The sequence below is a fragment of the Echinops telfairi genome, unplaced genomic scaffold (assembly GCF_000313985.2).
Source record: "Echinops telfairi isolate 266 unplaced genomic scaffold, ASM31398v2 ScPeMD7_24;HRSCAF=84, whole genome shotgun sequence".
Classification (NCBI taxonomy): Eukaryota; Metazoa; Chordata; class Mammalia; order Afrosoricida; family Tenrecidae; genus Echinops; species Echinops telfairi.
Genome location: NW_022103921.1, coordinates 7,501,354 through 7,527,460, shown reverse-complemented (window position 1 = coordinate 7,527,460; position 26,107 = coordinate 7,501,354). Strand labels below are relative to the sequence as shown.

Here is a 26,107-nt window from a genome sequence, read left to right as displayed (position 1 = left end):
TCATCTCCTTGACACCATCACTGAAGACAAATGGGTGCAAAAGCAAATATGGCGAAGAAAGCTGATAGTGCCCAGCTATCAAAAGATATGGCGTCTGGGGTCTTAAAGGCTTTAAGGTAAACAAGCGGCCATCTAGCTCAGAAGCAACAAAGCCCACATGGAAGAAGCACACCAGCCTGTGTGATTACAGGTGTCGAAGGGATCAGGTATCAGGCATCATCAGAACAAAAAATCTTACCTTAGGGAATGAGGAGGGGAGTGCGGAGTGGAGACCCAAAGCCCATTTGTAGGCCACTGGACATCCCCTTACAGAAGGGTTTCTGGGAGGGGAGGGGAGGGGAGGAGACGAGCCAGTCAGGGTGCAATGTAGCAACAATGAAACATACAAGTCTCCTCTAGTTCCTAAATGCTTCCTCCTCCCCCACTATCATGATCCCAATTCTACCTTACAAATCTGGCTAGACCAGAGGATATACACTGGTACAGATAGGAACTGGAAACACAGGGAATCCAGGACAGATGAACACTTCAGGACCAGTGGTGAGAGTGGCGATACTGGGAGGGTGGAGGGAGCGTGGGGTGGAAACCAGGGAACCGATTACAAGGATCTACATATAACCTCCTCCCTGGGGATGAACAACAGAAAAGTGGGTGAAGGGAGTGGGAAGATATGACAAAATAATAACATATATATTCAAGGGTCGATAAGGGAGGGGGGGAGTGAGGAGGGAGGGGGAAAAATGAGGAGCTGATACCAAGGGCTCAAGTGAAAAGCAAATGTTTTGAGAATGATGATGGCAACAAATGTACAAATGTACTTTTCACAATGGATGGATGTATGGATTGTGATAAGTTTTATGAGCCCCCAATTAAATGATTTAAAAAAGGGAGAAAATTAAAATAAAATAAAAACCCATAAATCTCTTTCTTATATCCTCATTTAGCTGCTTAAGAGATGTGCTACTATTCAAATATGCTCTGGTTGACACTGATATCAAGCCTTCAATCCCTAAGAGAGCTTACATTTCTTAAGTAACTTGGTATTACATCATCACAAAAAATGTTTTATACATTAACCAAATCAAACCCAAATCACTGTCTAAAAGAATGAAATAGCAACATTTTGTATAAAATATTGAAGTTCATACAAAAATGTATTGTACTGGTATTGGTTCTTCCAAAATTGGCCAAGTGCTGATAATTCATACGAAGACAATTGAGTTAAGCAGAAAAAGTCACCACTGAATCTCAATTAGAAGCATCACTCCAAAAGAATTTCCTTCACTAAAGTAATAAAAATAATTCTATAAAAAATGACAAAGAATTTTTCAAAACGATCTTTTAGTAGATTTTCACTTAAGCTAAGAATTACTGGTGATTTGGGATCAAACAGATTAAGTGAATTTTTTATGTCAAGCTAAGGAGTAAGTAAATTATTGATTCTGAACTAGTTCGGACTTGGTGTGAAACTGTGCATTTGAATAAAGAGGTTTCCATCAAAGCAAATGATTTCCTTTGATTAAGATAACATTAAGGATGAAGAAATCAAATAACTCAAATGTCATCTCCTAATTCATTTATACTCCTATTACCCTCCATTTTAAACTAAAGCACCCAATAACCTATAGGACATTAATCTAACAGTCCCTTTGTTCTCCTTCAACTAAAAGCCAGATGATTCCTAGGGAGAAAACAAACTCAATGCCACTGACTGAGTCAATTTACGACTCAGAGTGACCCTATAAGGACAGGGCAGAACTACCCCTGTGGCTTTCTAAGACCGTAACTCTTACCCTAGACAACACCCTAACATACTGAGCTCCCTTCCTCCCAGATGGGTCCCCAAGCTTCCCTCACTAGCCCTGGGAACTCTTCAGGGCAAGATAAAATCCACACATTGTATCATTTGTATTACCCATTAGACTATAAACTGTCTTTTTTCTACCTTGCTTACCATGGAATCCTCAAATATAAATTAATACTCGTTGAATGAATTTCTCATTGTTTAATATCATTAATTAAATGCAGGTAGTCACCCTCTCCCCAACTTAGAAGTGTCTACCACTATGTACTAAACCAGTTCTGACATAGTTGAATACTGTACCTCATTCTTTTTGTTTTCATTATCATTCCCTTTTATTATCAGTATCTTTATAAACTCAATCTTTGGGGATTAGAAATATTACACTTGAGAATGACAGCATTTAGCAAATTATGTGCTGCAACATTGTTTAGTATATATTACTAACAAAAAGTACAAAGGGGGTAAGGAGATTGTAGTTAAATACAGCCAACTTGAATTCTCAGTAAATCACCTGTATAGGTGATGGCACAAAACATTCACTGTATGTTCGATAAATAAATGGCCTAGGTAAATGCATACTCCTATATGCTTTTCAATAAATCACTTTTTAAAAGCCTGTTAAGAAAGTTAATCAGTGATGCCCAAACTTTAAAAAATTGTTTTGATAAGACAAAAACAAACTGTGCTTTTTAATCAAAATCATTCAATATTCCAAAGAAGTGAAATATAAATTGCAGAAGGGTTTTGCGGTTTTTGTTAACTTGTTTCTCCATTATCTTTAGTCTCTTACTATGGCAACATCATAACTACTCTAAGGTTGCAATCTTCCTACTCAGTTGACATTTCCTGACTTAGTACTAGTTTATCTTCTAATTTCCCAAATGACCACACACACATGGTTTTCCAACAGAGGAAATTTCCTCTGTAAACTCAAGCTTTGAAAAGGTAAAATCACAACACTTAACACTCTAGAATACTATATTCTTATTAAAATAACTTCAATTTTGAAGTTATTAGAAATTAGATTTCAAAATCCCCAAAGATTATTTTTCTCTTGTTATAATTATGTAAAATAATTTAGAGTACACAAACTTGCCACACTAAAATGCACTCACTGTACCTCAAAATATTTCAAGAGTTGCCATTAACAAAAATCTAGATGAAATAAGTTGCTCACAATTCCAATGGAAAGAAATTTGTAAATGCACCAAAAAGCTTGCAAAGTAAGGGGTTATGTAATATTGCTTTCTTAATACCAGCGTGTGACAGTAAAGAAATGAAAAACCCAAGGCCCCAACTTCCACTCAAATTTTTCCCTTGGTTAGCAATCCTTTTCTTTAAAAAAAAAATATTTAAGCTGCAATAAAGGATGTAATTTTTGTCATTTAGCAGTGGAATTGCTACCCATCTCAGAAAAATTGTTCTCAATATAGTTACTGAAAATAGAAATGTGAGATTGGCTTCCAAAAGTAGATGAATTAAAGATAGGTAAGAACCTGCCTTTTCAGAGCTTCACAAACTTGAAGTACATTCCTCTCACGAAAATGTTCAATTTAACTCTCTTCCCCAACTCCCAAAATAAAACTCAATGCCATCGTGGCCATGCCGACAATAAAGACACTACAGGAATGGGTAAAACAAAACCTGTGGGTTTTCAAGACTGTAACTGAATGGAAAGCCTCATCTTTCTACCGTTCAGCAGCTAGTGGTTTCAAACTGCTGACCTTGTTGTGTGGTTAGCAGTCCAATTCCTACCCACTACACCACCAAGACTTCCTTTCCCCAAAGTACTCCACATATGAAATCTAAAAGGGCCAAACAATATCTAGATTCCCCAAGAACCTAAAATTAGACTATTAAGTTTATCACGGGTATTACTACAGATTAAGTCATAAAAAGTCCCTAAGCTGGGTGTCCCCTTTATCGATTTTATGGGGATATGTTGGAAAATCGCCAACCCTAAGTCGAACGTCACAAATACCGAAGATGCTGCAAAAGAGCAAAGCCAGCGGGGGCAAATAAGAACACATAAGTAACAAGTTGCCCTCTAGGTGAATGGTAAACTGAATTGCTTTACCAGAACTCATCTCCATCGAGTCCGACCCATAGTGAACCTCAACTACAGGGCGGCGCAGAGCTACCCTTGTATGTTTCCAGGACGGTAAAGCCTCGTTTTTCTTTCGAGGAGCAGCTTGGTGGTTTTGAACTGCTGACCTTGAGATGAGCAGCCCAACAAGTAACCACTACACCACCAGGGCTCCTGCCTGCCATCAAACAAAGTGCCAGACCTTTTCCTATGACTTTTGAACGACCCATTCCCAGGCTGACGCACAGCTTTCCTCCCAGAACCCGTTTGGGCCCCCACCTAATCCAGCCAGATAGGCGATAACTTCAGGGTGCAGTGGCGCCGGTGTTCAACAAACGGAACAGCCAAGTTACGAACTCAATAAAAAGGCCTGACCCCACCCAGCTCCCTGCTAGTGCCCGTCCGGGATGCTTGTCCTCCAGCAGAGATTCCGGGAGCCGCTGCACCACTCCCGCCTCCCACGATCCCTGACATTCGGAAGCAGGCGGCGATGCAGCATGCGCCACCCCGGGTATCCACTTTCAATCACAGCCGAGAGCACCCGCTCTAAGGTCAACACCCACCACAACCTCAAAGTCAAATAACCCCATGAGACCCAGGGCTTGACCAGTGGAGCCCAGGCCTGCGAAGAAGCCAAGGGACCCAACGTTCGGGAGCTGCTCCTGGGGCCCAAGATGGCGGCGGCGGCAGCACCAGGTCCCGGCTCGGCCCTCCCCGGCCTCCGCGCCCGCCCGCGCGCGCACGGAGTGTGTGTGTGTCCAGCAGGAGGGAAGACGAGGCCGGGGGAAGCGCCGAGAGGAAGAAGCCCGGAAATGTAAGTGCTTGGGGGAGGGTCGGGCCCGTCAACATTCCCTCAAGCACTCAACGCCCGACACCCGCGACCACCACCCAAAAACAAAAACCGGCGCTCTCGACTACGGGAGACAAGCCCTGCTGGCCCTCCCGAAGGTCGGTGGTGCCCTACTCCTGCCTACCTTTAAATTTGAGGTCTGTGGGAGGGTCGAGGACCAGGATCTGCTCGTGCTTCGCCATGGCCCCGGAGGCGGACGCCATCGGAGAGGAGGGCAGGACGGGGACGCGCCCGCGGCAGCGGCTTGCTGGTGGGGGCGGGGGACGACGGCGGGAGCCGAGGTGCGGACCAACTCCAAGGCTGCGCCAGGCTCCCGGAGAGGAGCTCGCTTCCACCCTCTGGTTTGTCGCCCCGTTGCCCGGTGGGTCAGCAGCTCTGGGTCTCACAACTGACTCAACCCCACACCCGCCGCCAGGGCCGCGCGCACTGCGAGCCTCGGCGTCCACGTGACGCCACTGCGTGCCTCCGTGCGCGTCCCCGCGCGGGGTCCCACTGCCTTGCTGGCCGGGATTCCAGGCCTAGCGCGGCGAGATGCGAATGCGCCTGCGCGCTCCCAGCCCAGTCAGTTGCAAACGCAGCTGTCAAGGGAACCGAGTGTGGACTAGGGCGTGGCCCAGCTTCATGGGAAGGGCACCAGAAGGCAGAAGAGGACATTCCTTTGCGTGATTAGTTCCGAATATGAAACAAGAAAGCCTGATCTGGAAGAGCATCAACGTTTTCCAAGTGTTCCCGCTTGGAAATTGCCAATGTGAGAAAAAAGTTGTAGTCGTTAGTCACTCGTGAACTACAATTCCCAGCATGTCCCAGCCATTACGGAAGTCCAGGAAGGGTCTCGTGCTTTGCGTCTCACGCCGTGCGTGCTGGGAACTGTAGTAGGAGCCGCTGGTGGCGGGAAGGAGATTAAAGTCTGAGATTCGGACACGCTTACAAAGAACGTCGCATTTATGCGAAGAAGGAAAAGTAAAAATGGGAAATGACTCGAGGATCTCTGAGTAGTAAAATAAAAATATATACCCTTTAAAACATGCCAGGCTTTATCAGTAAGCACTCTTAAAAATTCTCATCTGTTGATAGGTACAACCTCTTCTGCTTACTAAATTATATCCAGTGATGCAAAATCAGATGAGAAAACACGCCTTGTTTAAGAACAAACGCATCGTTCCGAAACTCGAACAAGCTACTCTCCATCAACCTAGAAATAAAGGTAAAATTTTACAATGCTGCATTCAGTTACTGTGGTTTTACTCTATAGTTTTGATTAAGATACAAAGGTATTGGACAAAAAAATATTGTGGCAAAATTAAGACAATTTATTTTAAAATTCAAAAATTTGAAATCATTGTTTATTAACATATCCTCTATCAAATCTATATACTTCTGGAGGTAGTGTTTCCATTTCTACCTCTTTGCACAAGAATTATGCCCTCTAATTTAAAAATACATATTTTATTCTCTAACCAATATTTATTTAATTAAAACAACCCAATATATAGTTATCAAATAATAAAATAATTACCAGTAATTATTTTTAATCAGCTATACAATTTCATAAACCTTAAGTTAAAATAAATCATTATATTATAATTATTTGGTATGTCATTTTTGCTTTTTAAAAAAGAAGATTTACTGGCATATAATTGACATATCATACAATTTAATAGTTCAATCATATTAAGAAGACTTGTACAGTCATCACCAGAATCAATTACACAACATTTTTTTCTTTCTCAAACTAGTTGTTACCTCACCATTTCCCCACCACCTTCTACCATGCTCCTAGGTAACTATTAATCCAGTTACTGCCTCTATAGATTTGCCTATCCTGGATTTCATATACAGAAAAATCATACAACATAAGACAAATAATAAACAAAAGGAAATAAATGACAAACAAAAGACAGGAAAACCTCAATCGAAAAGAAAACAGAAAATACCGAAACTTTAAAATACCATTGAGTCCACTCCTACCCACAGAGTCCCTCTGCACAACAGAACGAAACGAGGCCCGGGTGCTGCACCATCTTCACAATTGTTCCTGTACCGGAGCCCAGTGTTGCAGCCAGAGTGTCACTCCATCTTACTGAGGGCCTTCCTTCCTCTTTTCACTGCCCTTCCATTTTACCAAGCATGATACTTTCTCCAGGGATTGGTGTCTCCTGACAATGTCTCCAAAGTATGTAGAATAAAGTCTCGCCGTCCTTGCCTCTGAAGAGCACTCTGGCTGTACATGCAACTGTAATTGCCATGGCTTGGGTCAGTCACACTTAAGTCATCAAAATAACACCCTTCTTTTCAAACTCTAAAGCGGTCTTGTGCAGATTTACCAAATACACCTGTTCTTTTGATCTCTTGAGAGCTGGTTCCATGAGCATTGATTGTGGATCCAAGCAAGGTGAAATTCTTGACAACTTCAACTTTTTCTCCATTTTTCAGGATGTTAACTCTTGGTTCATTTGTATGATTTTGGTTTTCTTTAATTGACTCGTAATCCGTACTGAAGACTGCAGTTCTTTATCTTCATCAGCAAGTGCTTCAAGTCTTTCGCACTTTAAGCAAGCAAAGTGTTATCATATGTATATCTGAGGTGGTTAAGAAACCTTCCTCCTTTCCTGATTTCACACTCTTCTTCATATAAGCCAGCATCTCTGATGATTTGCTCAGCATACAGACTGAATAAGTATGGTGAAAGGATGCCACCTTTCCTGATTTTAAACAATGCAATAGTCCCTTGTTCTGTTCCCACAACTGCCTTTGAGATCCATGTACATGTTCCTCAGATGCACAATGAAATGTGCTGGAATTCCCACTCTTCTGAAGGTTATCTACAGCTTGTTATGATCCACACAGTTGAATGCCGTGGCAAAGTCAATAAAACACAAGAATAAAATATTTCCAGTATTCTCTGCTTTCTGCCAAGATCCATCTGATATCAGCAATGATATCTCTTGTTATCCATTGGCTCCTTAATTTGTCCTGAACCTCTGGCAGCCCCCTAAGAATGTACTACTGCAACCTTTGTTGGATGATCTTGAAAAAAATTTTATTTTCATATAATATCAATTATATTATTCTATAATTTGAGTATTTGTTGTGTCACCTTTCTTTGGAATGGATACAAATATGGATCTCTTCAGTCACTTGACCAAGTAGCTATCTTATAAATTTTCTGGCATAGATGGGTAAGTGCTCACAGTGCTTCATCAGCTTGTTCAAACTATTCAGATGCTACTCATCAACTTCTGGAGGTATGTTTTTAGCTAATACTTTCAGTGTAGCTTGAACTTCTTCCTTTGGCAGCATTGATTTTTGCTCATGTGCTGCCTACTGAAATGTGGACTGTCAACTGGTTCTTTTTGATCCATCTTTATAGATAGCTAGATCATTTCTTGCATCATTCAATATTTTGTCCATAGAATCGTTCAAGATGATAACTCAAGGTTTGAATCTTTTCTCCATTTCTTTCCGTTTAAGATATGCTGAACATAGTGAGGACCTAATGTCGGGGGTTTAAGTGCAGAGAAAATGTTTTGAGAATGATGTACAAATGCGCTTTACACAATTGATGTGTGTATAGATTGCGATAACAGTTGTATGAGCCCCTAATGAAATGTTAAAAAAAAAACAACCCAAAACCAAATAAAAAAAAAAGATATGCTGAACAATGTTCTTCCCTTTCGGTTTTCTAATTCTAAGTCTTTGCACATTTCATTACAATATTTGACTGTGTTCTTAAGCTGCCCTTAGAAAATTTCTATTAAGCTCTGCGACTTCATCATTTTTTCATTTCCTAAGCCTTTTTTTCACTTGCTAAGATTAAGAGCAGGTTTCAGAGTCTCTTGTGACATCCACTTTGATCTTTTCTTTCTTTCCTGTATTTTTGGTGACATTGCTTTCTCTATCCATGATGTTCTTGATGTCTTCCCACAGCTCATCGGGTCTCCCGTCATTAGTGTTCAATGTGTCAGATCTGTTCTTGGAATCTTGAAATTCAGGTGGGATAAACTCAGGGTTGTATTTGGGCTCTAGTGGACTTGTTTTCATTTTCTTCAGCTTTAATCTGAACTTACATATGAGCAACTGGTGGTCTGTTCTACAATTAGTCCCTGGCCTGGTTTTAGCTGCTGATATTGAGCTTCTCCATTTTCTCTTCCCACAGATGTAGCGAATTTGATTTCTGTGTATACCATCTTGAGAAGTCCATGTGGTTTTACCTTGTGTTATTTTAAAAAGGTATTTGCTTTTGTGTTATTTAAGAAAGGTATTTGCTATAAGCAACTCGTTGATCTTGCAAAACTCTCTCATGTGATCTTCAGCTTTGTCTCTAAGAACCAGTTCACATTTTCCAACAAGTGTCCCTTCCTGTTGCATTCCAATCACCAATAGTTATCAATTCATATTGATTGCATATTTGATCAATTTCAGACAAATCATTAGTATAATTCATTTTTTCACCACTTGCCTGTATGGTTGGTGGATAAATCTGAGTAATAGTTGTATTGATTGGATTTCTTTGAAGGCAGATAGATATAATCATATCACAGATAGTATTGTACCTCAAGATTGATTTTGAAATGTCCTTTTCTGACAACGAATGCAACTCCATTTCTCTTTATTATTTCTGACATTGTATATCATATAATTTTCTGATTCAAAATGGCCAATACCAGTTCATTTCAGCTCACCTAGGGTTATGCATTCTATTTCCTTTTGACCAATTCAAATGTTACTAAATTCCTACTTTGCAAATTCCAAGCCCCTATCATTAGCAGATTTTTGTAACATTTCTTCTTAACTGGAATTGTGTCTTGTCAACAAATGAAGATCCTGCAGGTTCCACTCCTCTAGGCTGTCTCCACTCATGTTACCATGGTCCACTCATTCTGAAAAAGTAACTCCTCCTCAGTCACTTGTCAATTGCTCTCCAACCTTAGAGGTCGATCCTCCGGCACAAGCTCTGACATTAGTCTGCTTCCACTCACTGGACCGTCAGTCTCTGACAGCATTTCAAACCTAGGCAAAAGGCCATCGGTGGCTACTTCCTCCGAAGTGGGCAGCCAATTCCTTCTCCAGTGTCTGTTCTTAGTCTGGAAGCTCCACTGAAACCTATCCATTTTCAATGACCCTGCTGATAGTTGAAATACCAGTGACATAGCTTCCAGCATCACAGCAACACACAAGCCACCACAGTAAGACAAACGGACAGACAATAACAGAAAAAAAAAGGGTCAAAATGGGAGATCAAATGATAAGGTGTTACATTTTAACCTAACTACTTCCGTCATAATCATACACGACCCTGTCTGATAGCAAGGCTAGTAACATCCCTGGGCTATGGTAAGAGGAGATTGAATGAAGCCTTAATCACATTGGGACTCTACAAATGGATTTTAGGCTTCCACTGTCATCCTTACCATTTTACACACTGGGTGTTCACAATTTAAGCTCCGATACCATTCCTTCCTCTAGATTTGTAAGTATTTCTAATCATTTGATCACATGTGCTGGTGTGCTTCTTCATGTAGACTTGGTTGATGCCTCATTTAAATGGCTGCTTGTTGTAAGACTAGTGTTTAAGACTCAGGTGTTCTCTTCTTTTTTTTTCATGGTTGCTTTGATCAAACTTTTTATTTAGTATTCTATTCTTGTTTAACACACATTATAAATGATCTCGATGGGAAAGGGAGAGAGGGGAGGATCTTGCATATTCTCAAGGAACTGTCAGAAAGGCAACATATTGACCAGCAGCACTATGCTTTGGTTTTGGGTTTACTGAATAAATAGCACGTTCTTTAAGTAAGCATCTGATATCAGGTTCTTAGCCCAGAGAACATTTACTGGGAAGAATCAAATAGAAAATGACTTTCAGGGACACTTAGGAGAACTTTATACTCCCCAGAAACGAGGCTATAAGTCCCAGATCCCAGGTGCTATTCTTTCTGATAGCTGGACACCATCTGATTTTTTCACCACACTTTACTATAGCACCAGTATCTTCAGTGATCTCCACAAGAGGCGAGTATTGAATAGGATCTGTCATAAGAACTAACTGTTCTTAGATTGAATCTAGAATTAAGTGCAATTCCACACTCCATTCATATAGCTATGGTTTATAGATGTCACTGATTCATATTAGAGACATCATTATCATTTTATAATAGAGAACATTATAAATTATCCCCATGGAGCATAAAGTATCATTAATTTAGCCAATGATATGGAATTTAAAGTGGAGAAAAGGAAATAATACACATATAGGCTGGCTTTTCAGATGGAAATATATGAATTGTTGAATCGCGCAGATGAACAGCCTAAATTACGGTACACTACTTAAATGAACAATGAGGGTTGAGGACAAGGCAAATCTTTCACTAACACTAGTTTTCACAAAGGCATAGACAGAACCATGCCTGCCAGACTAACACATGTTATGAAAAAGCAGAGAGCATAAAAGTAGTAATTATATGGTAGTCCTGGAGCACCATTCATTATGCACCCTCAAGGCAAATCATCTAACCAAAGTCCAACGATCACAAATTCCATAACCTTGGGGTAGTGGTCACCTGTTTCTCACCCTAGGATGTTTCTGTCTTAAGTCCAAGGACTTATGCCAGTTCCTTAAATCTACTACAGGTGCATTGAAGATGAAACGTAGTTCACTTGGTGGTATTTCCAAATTAGATCTTTGTGTGGCCTAGGAAGGATGTTGTGTGCCTTGAAAAGACAGAATCTACAGTGCCAGTTGTTTATAGCACACTGCCTGGGTCAGCAAGAGCTGGAAAGAAACTAGATCAAAAGTTTCCAATAAGGAACATAATACCTGGAAATTTTTCTTTGGGTTTTATGTAAGTTTTGTTAAACATTTTTTCCCCTTAGCGGCAGGTTACCCTACGTGGTTTACTCGCCAATAGAAGTGTAATCACCTTCTCTGAGACAAACATGTGACCCCCTTTCCCCTGCTCCCCCTATGCTATTGATTTGAATTTACAGTAATGTTGGCTAGTCACTCTTACAGGAGTGTCAATGGATTTTAGGTGACCATAGAATAATGTGGTATGGTAGCAACTAATAGATCCGCTCTCCCTCCATCTTGAAAAACTAACACCAGTGAGGTGAGGCCTCTTCACTCGAAGTGGTTTTAAAGAATTACAAACATACAGTGGAATATTATGCATCAATGAAAAACAATGACAACTCTCATAAATACCATAAGACATAGACAAAACCAGAGAATATTATGCTTGCCAAACTTAGTCTTATAAAGATAATTTTTTTTAATATTTTGTGTTTTTGTTGCCATTTCTCTCGAATTTTTTTTTAATCATTTTGTTAGGGGCTCATACAACTCTTATCACAATCCATACACACATCAATTGTGTAAAGTGCATTTGTACATTCATTGCCCTCATCATTCTCAAAACATTTTCTCTCCACTTAAACCCCCGGCATTAGGTCCTCATTATAACACCATTATTGTAAAGAAAAAGAAACATAGGTTTGCACCAAATGTTAGGACGTTAAAGACTACCAGGAGGCCAGGGAAACACGCAGGAATAGCGGGTTGTGTAAGGGGATAGCTCATCATTGTTTTGATTTGCATTTCCCAAATAATCACAAACAATTCCTCATGAGTTTGTTACCCATTTGAGTGTTGTCCCTTGTGAATTGTCTATTCATGTCCTTTGGCCACCTTTTAATTAGATTATTTATTATTTTCATATTGAGTTGTTACAGAATTCTATGGATTTTAGTAATTAGTCCCATGCCCGTTGTCATTGTAAATATTTTGTTCCAATCCATGTGCTCTTGTTTTACTCTTTGATGAAGTCTTTAGTTGTGCATTTGTGTTTTATTGTTAATAGGCCTCAGTCATTTATTTTGTCTTATACTGCGTGTGCTTCTTTTATTATATTTGGTAGTATGTGTGTACCCAGAAAGAAGGCCCATAAGTTTGTCCCAATTTTATTATTGATGACCCTTATACTGCTGGGATTTACATTTAGGTCTATAATCTATCTTGAGTTGTTTTTTGTGCATGGAGTGAGATATGGGCCGTATTTCATTCTTCTGCAAATGGAGACACAGTTTTTCAAGCACCATTTCTTCAAGGGGGTGTCCCTTTCCCATTTAATTTTTTAACAGATGTATTGAAAATCAGTTGCCTACAAATGTGCTTGACACAATGGATGGATGGGTGGATTGTGATAAGAACTGTAAGAGCCCAAAATAAAATGATTAAAATATATATAATAATACTTCCCTTCAGATGTAGTTTGTTAAAATATAACACTTTATCATTTATTTTTTAAAAATCAGTTGCCTATGGGTAGAAGCTTTTATTTCTGTGTTTTCTATTCCGTTCCACTGGTCATTGTACCAATACCAGACTGTTTTGAGGTCGGGTAGTGCAAGACCTCCTATTTTGTTCTTTTAAGGAGTTCTCTGCTTATCCTAGGCCTCTTCCCTCCACATATGAAGTTAGTAATTAGTTTTTCCCATTTCATTGAAGAATGAAGTTGGAATTTGGATTGGAGTTGTGTTGTACTTGTAGATAGCAATAGGTAGTACTGACATTTTCACGATATTAAGTCTTCCTATCAAGAGCATGGGATATTCTTCCATTTGTGTCAGTGACTTTTGGTTTCTTGGAATAATGTTCTGTAGTTTTCTTTGTACCGTCTTTTATTTCTTTGGTTAGGTTCATTCCTAAATTGTTAATATTTTTGTTGCTATTGAAATTGTATCAATTCTTGATGTCTTTTCTGGAACTCTTTTCACTGCTATTTAGGAATCCAATTGATTTCTGCTTATTAACCTTGATCCTGCTGCTTTGCCAAATTCCTCAATTGTTTCCAACAGTCTTTTGTGGAGTCTTTTGGGTTTTCTATATTAAATAATATTGTTTACAAATAGCAAATTTCACTTCTTCTTTGCCCAATTGCAGTCCCTAGATTTCTTTATGTTGTCTAATGGTTCAGTCTATGACTTCCAACACCATGGTGAATAAGACTGGTGATAGGGGCATCCTGGTCTAATTTCCATCCTCAGGAGAAATGTTTGGTTTTACCCCATCGTTGGGTATTGTATTTTCATGTATGGCCTTTATTATGTTGAGAAATTTCCCGTCTGTTTCTGTGTTATCGAGTGGTTTTTTTTTATTATCCTATATGAGTGTTAGATACTGTCAAATGCTTTTTCAGCATCTAGAGATATGATCATATGGTTCCTATTCTTTGTCTTATTGATGCGGTATTTTACATTCATTGTGTTTTGAATTTTGAACGATCTTTTTATCCATGGTATGAATTCCACTTGATCTAGATAGGTTTGTTTTTTTGTGTTTTTTTGTGTGTATTTTTGTAAAAATACATTTGTTATTGTATTCTATAGGCCAGAATTTTTTTGACAATTTTTGTATCTATGCTCGTGAGGGATATTGATCTATAGATTTCTGTCTTTATTGGGGGTTTTGTTTCATTTTGGTACCAGGGTTATGCTTGCTTCTTAAAATGCGTTTGGAGTTTGCTGTCCTTTTCTAGAGTCTAGAATAGTCTGTAGAGTTGGTAGACAGCCCTCCACGGAATACCTAGAATAATTCTCCTTTCCAGCAATATGGTCCTGGGCTTTCATTGGCTGGAAGTTTCTTGGTGACCTTCTCTATTTCTTCTTTTGTTATAAGTCTGTTCAGATTTTCTACATTTGTGTGTGATAATTTGGGAAAATGTTGTATTTCTAGGTATTTGTCCATTTCTTCTAGAATATCTATCTTGTTTGAGTATAATCTGTCATAGTTATGTGTTATTATTCTTTTTATTTCATTTCAATATGTTGAGATTTTGTCCTTTGCATCTTGAGTTCTACACCCCCCTCAGTAATTTATTATTATTATTAATAAGTCATTATATTGGGGGCTCTTACAGCTCTTATAACAATCCATACATCAATTGTATCAAACATATTTGTACATATGTTGTCATCATTATTTTCAAAACATTTTCTTTCTGCTTGAGTCCTTGGTATCAGCTCCTCTTTCTGATTTTTGCCTCATTTCTTTCCTGTCCTTTGTTAAGTTTTCCAGTGGTTTGTCAATTCTGTTAATCCTTTCAAAGAAAGAACTTATTGTTGTTTTTTCCCACTGATGTTCTGTTTTCCAGTTCACTTATTTCTGCTCTAATCATTATGATTTCTTTTCTTCTTCTTCTTTTCCTCGGTGATATAGGAGGCATCCTTGTCTAATTTCTATCCTAGACAGGGAAAATGTTTTCAGTTGCAGTGTCATTCTTGCTGTATGTCAGTTTGTTGCTGTCAATTTGCTGCTTATTTCCTTCTTTTGGTATGTGTGACTTTATCACCCCTTGATTTCTGTGGGGGTTTTTAAAATCATTTTATTGGCTTACAGCTTTTATATCATTTCATGCATCAATTGTATCAAGCATATTTGTACATGTTGTCATCATCATTTCCAAAACATATTCTACTTGAGCCCTTGGTATAAACTCCTCTTTTTTCCACTCCCTCTCCCACTCTTCCATCCTTGTGAATCCTTGATCAATTATATATTATTATTATTATTTCATGTCATACACTGCCCATTGCCTCACCTCACCACATTTTGTTATTTGTCCCCTTTGGGGCGGGGGGCTACATATCCAATTGCTTCTTGCTCATGTTTTGTATTATTTTCTTTATATGAAATCCAAATATGTAAATCTATAGAGACAGTAACTGGATCAATAATCACCTAAGGGCATGGGAGGGAAGGTTGGGAAGAAATGGGGAACTAACAACAGTGAGTATGAGAAGAAAATGTTCTTAATTATATTGTGGTGATGATTTTACAACTCCTTTTTAATATTTATATGCCAAAAAGCTATTTTTACAATTACTCACTTTGGAATTCTAAAAATCAGTCAGTTGCCGTGATCTTCCTGGTCTTTTTTATTTATCCTTCTTCCTCCCTCCTGCCCTCTCCCCATCACCTGACATCCCTGTATCCTTCAACATCTGTTTCTTTTGGTGTGAAACCATTTCTTTTTCTTCTTTCTTTTAAAATGGTGGTTTCATGCAGTATGTCTTTATGAGGTTGACTAACTTTGTTGAGAATAAAGTCTTCCAAATGTGTCCATGTCATGAAGTGTTTGACAATTGCATCATTTTTTAGGGTTGCATAATATTCCATTGTATGTATATACTAGAATTTTATTTACCTATTCCTCCACAGATGAGTATTTTGATTATGCCCATCTTTTTGCTATTGTGGATAGTGCTGCACTAAACATGTGTGTACATATAGCTCTTTGTGTTTTGTTCTTTCTTTTTTCTCTTTCTCTTTATTTATTTAAAATCATCTGATTGGGGGCTCATGCAACTCTTGTCACAATCCATACATCCATCCATTGTGTCAAGCACATTTGTACATTTGTTGCCATCATCATTCTCAAAACATTTGCTTTCTTCTTGAGTCCTTGCTATCAGCTTCTCATTTTTCCCCTCCTTACCCCCCCTTCACGAACCCTTGATAATTTATAAATTATTATTATTTTGTCATGTCTTACACTGTGCAATGTCTCCCTTTACCCACTTTTCTGTTGTCCGTCCCCCAAGGAGGGGGTTATATGTAGATCTTTCTGATGGGTTCCCTTTTCTGCCCCACCTTCCCCTTATCATCCTGGTATCACTACTATCATTGTTGGTCCTGAGGGGTTTATCTGTCCTGGATTCCCTATGTTTCTAGTTCTTATTTGTACCAGTGTACATCCTCTGGTCTAGCCAGATTTGTAAGGTAGAATTGGGATCATGATAGTGCCGGGGAGGAAGGATTAAAGAACTAGAGGAAAGTTGTATGTTTCGTCGGTGCTACATTGCACCTTGACTGGCTTGTCTCCTCCCCGTGACCCTTCTGTAAGAGGATGTCCAGTTGGGTCTCCATTGGACATGGGCTTTGGGTCTCCACAGATGGGTTTTGGGTCTCCACTCCGCATTCCCCCTCATTCACAATGATAGAATTTTTTTGTTCTTTGAATTAGTCCGGCACAACTAGATCATCTATCTAGGGATAGATTTAGTAGTTTATTCAGGTCAGCCAGGGGATGTGTCCACTGGCTCATTCTACTGACTCATTCATCTGGAAAGTTTGTGGTCTGAAACATGCAAGTCAACTTGATAGTATGATAGGATGGAGGAAGTGTACAACATTATATTTGTTCCTAGCCCTCAGGAGGGCCAGATGCTGTACTCAGAGTTTTATGACAATACTTCAGTTACTGTGCTTATTATATCTTTGAAAGAAGTTAAAAGCAAGTCAGTCTATAAATTGGTTAATGCAATTATGTGGTTAGGTCATAGAAATCTGATAGATTTATTGTAGTCTTAGGATTTCACAAAACTTTACTTTCATACATATGTGACAAACTATCCAAACTCTTGAAAGCATGCACACATTAGTTACTTCATTCAGGTTCTGTTTATTCCTCTTAGCTTCCATAAGTGACTGACTGGCTGGTGTGAGAGCATGTTGGGAAAGAGTAGAAGCCATAGCAATGTGTGAACAGCTATTGCAGAACAATAGTACTCATGCTTTTCTTCAGATAGTTCTCCTCCTCTCGGGTTCCTTCGGTGTGCTCTGAACCGTTTGCTCTGTGGCCTTGGATATCAAACCCAAACCCATTGCCATCTAATCGATTCAGATTCATGGCCTCTCTACATTACATAGGGTTTCTGAAGCTATAAATTGTTAAGCAAGAGAGCCTTATATTTCTCCATCAGTGCAGATGGTGGTTTTGAACTGCCAACCTTGTGGTTAGCATCTGGTGCCTACCAAACAGTGCCACCAGGACTCCTTAGTCTTAGAGAAGAGGCCTATTATAAACTTCTGTTTTCATTCAGCCCCTGCAGATGACTTGCTAGGCTGCTCATCAAGGAAAATGCTTTAACACAATTTGGACAAATGAGTTGAGTGAATGGGAAAAAAGGACTATATTTATCTTATTTTTGGATCTGACATAAAGCCAATAGAATCGGTTCCAGCTCCACGGACCCGGCCTCCCGCTCCCCCGCCACCTGACTCGCACCAGGGCCAACATTGTCATCAAGCTGGACAGCTTGCAGCGCGATTCATCACGCGCTTTGAGCAGAAGGGCTTCCGTCTGGTGGCCATGAAGCTCGTTCAGGCCTCCGAGGAACACCTGAAGTAGCACTACATTGACCTGAAAGACCGCCCCTTCTTCCCAGGGCTGGTGAAGGACATGAACTCGGCACCAATTGTGGCCACGGTCTGGGAGGGGCTGAATGTGGTGAAGACGGACCGGGTGATGCTGGGAGAGACCAACCCAGCGGATTCTAAGCCAGGCACCATCCGAGGGGACTTCTGTGGTCAAGTTGGCAAGAACATCATTCATGGCAGTGATTCGGTCAAGAGCGCCGAGAAAGAAATCAGCCCCTGGTTTAAGCGGAGGAACTGGTGGATGACACGTCTCGTGGCTGTGACTGGATCTACGAATCAGAGGCGGACACAGCAGTCCCATCCGTGTGGGCCCATTGGAACTGTGCCTATCCTGTGGACAGCTCTTCTTCTGGGGTTGGAAGTAGTAGGATTGATGTCCTGGCTCCTTCCAAAGCACACTGACCAATAAAATAAAGTCTTTGGGGGAAAAAAAACAAAAGCCAATAGAATCACAGATTTTGAAGAATTGTAAAGTTAAATAATGGAAATGACAGCACAGTTCATAAGTGAGTTACAGATTTTAATGGATATGGATCACCTTTTAAAAGTTTCTGTATTTACATGAATAGTGCTATCTAGATAAGCAGTGGTTTATCATCCATCAACCTTATCAGCATGGCTGTTTTACAGGAAATAAATTAAGCTGAAATTGACCACATCTGCCAACAAGATTTAGTAATCGTACAATTTTTGAAATCTATACAGGCATATCTCTGAGCTACTGCAGGTTCTGTTCAAGAGCACCTCAATACAGTGACTATTGCAATGAAGCAAGTCACAAACGTTTTTCCCCTGTGCATATGAAAGTCATGTTTATACCTTCTTATAGTCTGCTGTGGTATTGTGAAAAAGTTTGAAATACTGTATGAATTAACATAATTGATACACAGACACAAAATGAGCACACGCAATTGGAAAATGATGCCAGAATTGCGAGGTTGCTACAAACTCTCAGTTCTTAAAAAAAAACTCCGAGGTATCCCTGTATATACATTTCTGAACCATCTTGGACCTATCTATACTAAATCACTAGAGAATGTCTTATCTATGGTAGTATATTCTTTTTTAATGAAACTATTGAGTTAGAAGCTGAGTGTCCCTACAAATGTTATAAGCCTTCAATCAGCTAAATTTAACCTGTAAAGAATGATGTTATTATCTTTATTTAAGTGATCAGTGACTAACATGAGGTCCTTAATTTACTGTAAACCTCATGAAAACGGACTCATGTGGTCCACTGCTCTCTTCAGAATCTAGAGTAGGGCCTGGGATATTAATGATGCTCTCTATATGTATTATTTTCTAATTTTTAACTTGAAATCATTTCAGACTTACAGAAAAGCTGTAAAAAGAGTTGAATGAATTTTTCTATTCCCTTCCCTCAGTAATATCTTATATAAACAGGAAACAGAAACAGGGAAATACATTGATTCAATATTATTAATTAATTTATAGACCTTATCAGAATTTCCTGCTTTCGACTTATGTCCTTTACTTGTCCAGGATGCAATACATCAGCGGTTCTCAACCTGTGGGTCGCAACCCCTTTGGGGGTCGAAAGACCCTTCTTTCACAGGGGTCACCCGATTCATAACAGTAGCAAAATTACAGTTAGGAAGTAGCAACGAAAATAATCTTATGGGTGGGGGGGGTCACCACAACAGGAGGAACTGTATTACAGGGTCACAGCATTAGGAAGGTTGAGAACCACTGCTATAAATGATCCCACACTAAGGTTAGTTCTCATGTCTCTTTAGTCTCTACTAAGGAGCCCTAGTGGCATAGAGGGTTAAATGCCGAATTACTAACCAAAAGATTGGTGGCTGTAACCCACCAGCCACTCAGAGGGAGGAAGAGGAGGCTGTCTGCATCTGTTAAAATTTACGGGTACAAAACCCTATGGAGCACATCTACTCTGTCCTGTAGGATCGCTATGAATATAGAAGTAACTCGATGGTAGTAGATTTGATTTGGGGGGAGAAGTGCAAATTATTATTTATTTACTTTGGTTTTGTCTCTTAATCTGTAATAGCTCGTCACATTTATTATTGAAATATGTTCTGTTTCTATTTCTACCTTTTATATATATTAATTGGAATTCTACTTTAAGGAACAGTTTTCCTTGGTCTGCTATTTAGTTATTTAAGTATGAATTCACAGATATTTATTTTATTGTAAGCCACTACTATCATTATTTATGTTGTCACTCAACTTCTCCCACATCCAGCCCTCGTGGGCTCCTTCAAATTGGTTTCTATGTTCTGTCAATTGTGCCTATCATTTTTTTGAGTACTAACTTTCCACAAAATGTTTCAGAATCTATTTTCCCTGCTCAACTTGTGAAAGTCCTGATATGTTTTTTGTTTTTTAACCATTTTACTGGGAGCTAATGCAGCGATCACATCATTCCATAGTTCTATCACATCAAGCAGTATTGTACAATTGCTATCACGATCAGTTTCAAAACATTCTCTTCCTTCTTGACCTTCTTCATATCAGCTTCCGTACCCCACCCCCACTGTACTCCCCAGGAACCCTTGTTCTACTTGCTGTCTCTGTAGGTTCATCAGTCCTGGGTTTCATGTACCGAAAAACAGACAAACATACAATGGACATTCAAAAGGGGTACCAACAATGGGAAAACACATGAGAGATAAACCCTAACGTGGAAGAAACACACACACAGAGAAAAAGTTGAAAACCAGATCAGGCCCATTGTTTATCAGAGTGACAAGGTTTTAACTTTCAAGTCAAGCCACTTTTATGCACTCTGTTTAGTAAGCAGTTTGTTCCCATTCCTCCATTATGGATGAAGGGAAATCACGGGAGGCTTCGTTTCTGGGCAGATCTCACAAATGTTACTTTGGGCTTTCCTCTGTCACCCATAGTTTTCTGCAAACCAGGTTCTCACAATGTGGGCTCTGATACTATTCCCTTCTTCGGCTTTGGATTATGTGATTTCCAATCCTTTGGTGACTGATGTTGGTGTGCTTATTCCAACTAAGAGATTAGTTGACATCTCTCTTAGATGGCTGCTTGTTTGGAAAAAAGCTTTTAAGACTCCAGATGCCATTTTATCTGATAGCTGGGCACCATCTAATTTCTTCACTACACTTTGATATAGCACCCATATTTTCTGTGTTCCCTTCCTGAGGGTGAGTATTATTGAGCAAGCCCTTAATGTAAGAACTAATTGTTCTTAAATTGGAGCTAGAATTTAGTGCCAACCTAAAAGTTATTCCTGGATCTATGTTTTTTGTTTTCTTCTGCCTTTGGCCTCCTTTAGAGACCTTGTTGTTAATTTATGGTAGATTTTCCTATCGATCATTTGCCTGGAACATAAAGATCTTCTGTTAAAATTGTAATTGATTAGCCCCTGGTACTAATTTTTAAAATACTGTTGAGAGAGCACTATTGGGCCAATGTAGGCTAACTCCATGTTGCAATACTTGAATTATTCACTTGTACAGAATCAATCCTTTCATATCTGGATGCTATTTACACAAACAATGGGAGTTGGTCGTCAGGGAAAATTTACAACAGTATTCACTGAGAATGTCTGTTACAGGTTTGCCGGAATAGTATACATCTTAATACAGCATATAGGGCATTGTAATAATAAGTCAACGATTGTCTAGCTACCAACAGTTCAATGTTTGTAATACAGTTGTCTTCTGCTTCTTCAAACACCATGAGTTTCCAGTCTTAAGTGATCAGGTTACAAGTGTGTTTGAAGTAGAGTCTAGTTCACCTAGTAGTTTCTGCATTGGATCTTTCTGGTGTCGCCTTTGGCATGTGTTGTGTGCCTTGAAGGATGTGATGCTCCAGTATGCTATGGCACTTGGCCTGGGTGCCCAGGAACTAGGGCCAGTGTGGCTTATTTGGTGCATATTACCATGGATACTCCTCCATTAGGGTTCTTCAAAGTACTGTTAGTCATTTCTCCCCCCTTGGAGGTTAGTCCTCCCCCTCTTCTATGAACAGACATACACTTGTGTCCTTCCAGACGTGTCTACTCCCTTTCCTCTCCCTTGACTTGACGTTCCCATCAGTATTCTTCATTCCCCTGATAGGGATGTCTACCTGTCCAGGGAGACCTCGTCATAACCTTGCATGGCAGCCACTAAGTGGTCAACATCCCCTCCCCGTCCCTTCACCATTTGATTCCGGCTGCTGTGAAGAGCCCTCTGCCAAAGTGACCTTCAAGAGACGTACCTGGAAAGGATGGTGGATGGTCCCTTGGCACCAGTCAGGCTCTCTACCAGGCTGTCTCAATTCTACTATACATATAAGCTAATCTTAGAATTGCTAATCCATACACCTGGGAGAAACCATTTTACTAACCAGGGTATCCTGTTGATGTACAGTTCATTTTGCCTTTAGCCTTATAGTATACAGTCAAAATAACTGCTTTCCTACGTTACTTGTTAAAAACTGCCGACTCAGTCCCCAGGTCATGGTGACTCTGCAAAACCAAAAAATGAGACGTTGCTGTGTTCTGTGCCGTTCTCACGGTTCGTGTAGGTGAGTGCTTTTCCTCCCCAGCCCCTTCATTGTGGTTATATATTTGTAATGTGATCATACTCTTGTGGTTACTATCTTCTTGTGTTCCATATTGCTGCCTGCTTTACTTTACTTATTTTAGGAGTAATATGGTTCTAAGAGTCAGACCTGTCATATGGTTCTTTAAAAAGTTATTGTGTTAGTCTGGGTAGACTAGAGAAACAAATTCATAGACACTCATAATGTGTATAAGAAAGAGCTTTATTTAAAGAGCAATTGTATATTGAGAAAACATCCCAGATCAAGTCTGTAAGTCCGATATTAGCCCATAGGTCCAATACCAGTCTATAAATTCCTCTTCAGTATCACACAGCACATGCAATGACACCGAATGCAGGAAGATCACAGGCCCGTGGGTGGAAAGTCTTGTGTATCCAGTGGCAGTGGAAGCATCTCAGCACTGGCATGGATTTCCACGTGGCTCCTCCAGCTCCAGGGCTCTGGCTCCATCAGTGTAGCTTCATGTGCTTGTCAACAGGAATGTCTTACAGGAAGACAAGCAGAGAGTGTATCTGGTCTCCGGTGAGACATTTATCTCCTTCATACCTCCAAATGAGGTCATCAAGCTGCGACCTGATTGACAGGCTAGACTCCACCCCTTCGCAAGTTGACAGAGATTATGTAACTGCCACCATTATTTTTAGAAAAGTGTCCCTCCTAACTCTATCCTATCATTCCATTCTCATTCATACTTTCTTCCCACCCAGCTTTGTAAGTAACCAGTTTGGCATAGAAGAACAGGTACATATATCCTTGTATATTTTCTTATATAACACGTTAGAATATTATACTATGTAGAATATTGTACTGTGATGGGTTTTTTGTGTGTGTGGGTATTTTTTGGGGAGGGTTGCATTTTTCACCTATGCATATATCTAGGCCATCACTTGTCTGTTAGTTTATCATACTGTGGGGGCTTGGGTGTTGCTGTGATACCGGAAGCTATGTCACTGGCATTAGGGGCACCCAAAGTGAACGGGATTCAGCAGATCTTACAGACTGAGAACAGATGATGAAGGAGGAATCGGCTTTCCACTTCTGAGGGATTGGTCAATGAACAGCAGCATAACATCGTCAGACTTAATGCTACAAGTTGAGGCCTTCGGGCCAGAAGGCCCTTATAACCTGCCGGAGAAAAAGATGCCTTCTCAAAGTGAAGTCGATCATAATGAGAGATGGAGTAGAGCTTTCAGGACCTTCATTTGCTGAGGAGCACGGCTCAAAGGTAGAAGAAACAGCTGAAACATTTATTAGTGTCCTTTGGAATGGACAAAATGTAAATCTAGGAAAATTGGGAGTCATCAAAAATTAAATGGAGCCCAGAAAGATGGAGCTCTCAAGCATGGGTGCACTGAAATGGACTCATGCTGGTCAGTTTGAATCAGTTAACAGGAGGGTTGACTGTGAGTGATTTAGGAAGAACGGCATCACATTCTTCGTTCAGAAGGCATTTCCAGATATGACTCGAAGTACAATGGTGATCGTATTAATATTGATCCCCATGTAAACAAGTCCATCCAGTAGTTATTATTCACATTTTTGCACCAACCACTAAAGCTAGTGATGAAGTCCATCAACATCTTCAGTCTGAAAGGGATCAAACTTGCAATAAAACGCACTGATTATTATTGGTGATTGGAATGCAAAAATTGGAAATAAGCAGGAAAGAACAGTAGTTGGAAAATATGGCCTTGGTGACAGAAACACAGCCGGGGATCACACGACAGAATTTTGTGAGACTAATAATTTCTTCATCACAAATATTGAATATGTCATGAACTACCAGAAGAGCAAACAGATCTTCCTGGAAGGAAGTACAGCCAGACTGCTCCTCAGAAGTGAGAATGGTGAACTTTTCTGCCATGATTGGTAAAGGTGAATGTCAGTTGAAAAGAGCAAAATCCTTGACAAGACGGATTCACACAGTGGCTAGAACGATGGGTTCAAACAAAACAATTTGAGGTTGGCACAGGACGGCAGTGTTTCATTCTGTTGTACACTGGGTCTCTATCAGTTGAAACTGAACTCTTCTCAGTGGCTCAGTTTTCAGCCAAATCATAGACAAGCTTATAGGTAAAAGAAACATCTGGGAAGTATATGTTCCGTGGAGCAGTCAACTATTTGAGGTTAAAAGGGCAGCTTTTTCCCAGGTCTAAGACGCAGGAAGCAGGAAGGGGTAGGGAAGGAGAATAGTGAACATGGGGAGGAAGTAAAGAGTGCTGTTACACCGTGGGGATTACGGTCAATGTCATGAATCAAACGGTGCATGAATTGTTGAATGGAAAAGCAATAATCTCTGTAAACTCACCCAAATAAAAAAAGTAAAAATAAAAAAGTAATGATAGTTGATGTTCAGAAAAAAATGGTGTGAAGCATTTTTGTCCTGTAAATCTGCACTGTTAACTTAAATTCGCTCTTGTTTTACATGGCTTAGTATTAAGTGAACATTTTGATAAATTATGATTTATAAATTGACCATCTGTGTCCCATCTATGCATGGGTTCCCTCTTTTGTTAGCAGAACATCTTGTTAATCAGGAAAGTTTAGAAAAGTTATACACATTGTAACTTCCTTTGATCATCACCAGGGATAAGATTGGAAAGGGAGGGAAAGCCGCTAAGTAGACAGTTGACATGCATTAACAATCCTGCAATAATAGTAATAAGCTATCATTACAAGTGGTGTGTCAGTCCAGGTTGACTAGAGAAACAAATCCAGAGACACTCATATATGTATAAAAAAGAGTTTCATATCAAAGAGTAATTTATATTAAGAAAACATCCCAGCCTCATCCAGATCAAATCCATAAGTCCGATACTAGCTAATAAATTCCTCTTCAGACTCACGCAGCACATGCAATGATGCCAAGTGCAGGAAGAGCACAGGCTAGTGGGTGAAAGTCTTGTGGATCCAATGATGGTGGCAGCATCTCAATGCTGGCATGGGTCTCCATGTGGCTCCTCCAGCTCTCTTGAGTGAGTCTCTCCAACAGGAAGGTGAAGCAGAGAGGGAGAGGGAGAGAGACACTCACAGGGCTCAACAAGTCTCTGCATGGCTTGTCAACAGGAAGACAAAGGCAGAACGAGAGGAAATTCCCAGAATCCTCATGAGAAGGCCCATGCCCACAAAGAGGCATCATTAGGCTGTGACCTGATTGACACTTTAGACTCCACTCCTTCACTCTTTGTACCCTTAAGTTGACACAAGATTATATAGCTACCACAAGTGGATACATAGGTAGGTAATGTAAACTGAATAGTTGTGGGATGGTGTATGGGAGTACATGCATGGATATATATAAATTTGGCAGAGGACATTTTTATATAAATATTTGTATGTAATGCAAATATATCTAGGCATGTAGTAGAGCATACAAAGGGCACAATTATGCAAACTTATTAACCGTAACCAAACACCTCATGAGACGGAGTCACTGGGGGCCTGAAAACTGAGGGCAATATTCTCAGGGGACATCTAGGTCAACTGGTATCATAACATAGTCCACAAGGCCAATGTCCTACATCCTACTTTGGTAAATAACAACTAATGCCTTGAAAGCTTGCAAGCAGCCATCTACAATCCAAG

At 39.9% G+C, this 26,107-nt stretch overlaps 2 protein-coding genes and 1 pseudogene across 3 annotated transcripts in view; 1 reads left to right on the top strand and 2 right to left on the bottom strand.

Moving 5' to 3' along the window:
• Positions 1-5,160, bottom strand: part of VAPA (VAMP associated protein A) — a 74,974-nt gene extending 69,814 nt beyond the window's left edge. The window contains exon 1 of one of the 2 annotated variants that reach the window (XM_004714070.2): positions 4,865-5,160. In XM_004714070.2, the coding sequence (XP_004714127.1) occupies positions 4,865-4,943 (79 nt within the window). In that variant the 5' untranslated portion in view covers positions 4,944-5,160. The remainder of the gene's footprint in view (positions 1-4,864) is intronic. The other variant, XM_004714071.2, reaches the window with a different exon arrangement.
• A 12,536-nt stretch (positions 5,161-17,696) lies between these two features.
• On the top strand, positions 17,697-18,361 carry LOC115869356 (annotated as a pseudogene).
• A 4,632-nt stretch (positions 18,362-22,993) lies between these two features.
• RAB31 (RAB31, member RAS oncogene family) overlaps positions 22,994-26,107 on the bottom strand; it is a 90,314-nt gene continuing 87,200 nt past the window's right edge. Inside the window, exon 7 of the mRNA XM_045289077.1 lies at positions 22,994-23,647. Within this exon, the coding sequence (XP_045145012.1) occupies positions 23,505-23,647 (143 nt within the window). The 3' untranslated portion in view covers positions 22,994-23,504. The remainder of the gene's footprint in view (positions 23,648-26,107) is intronic.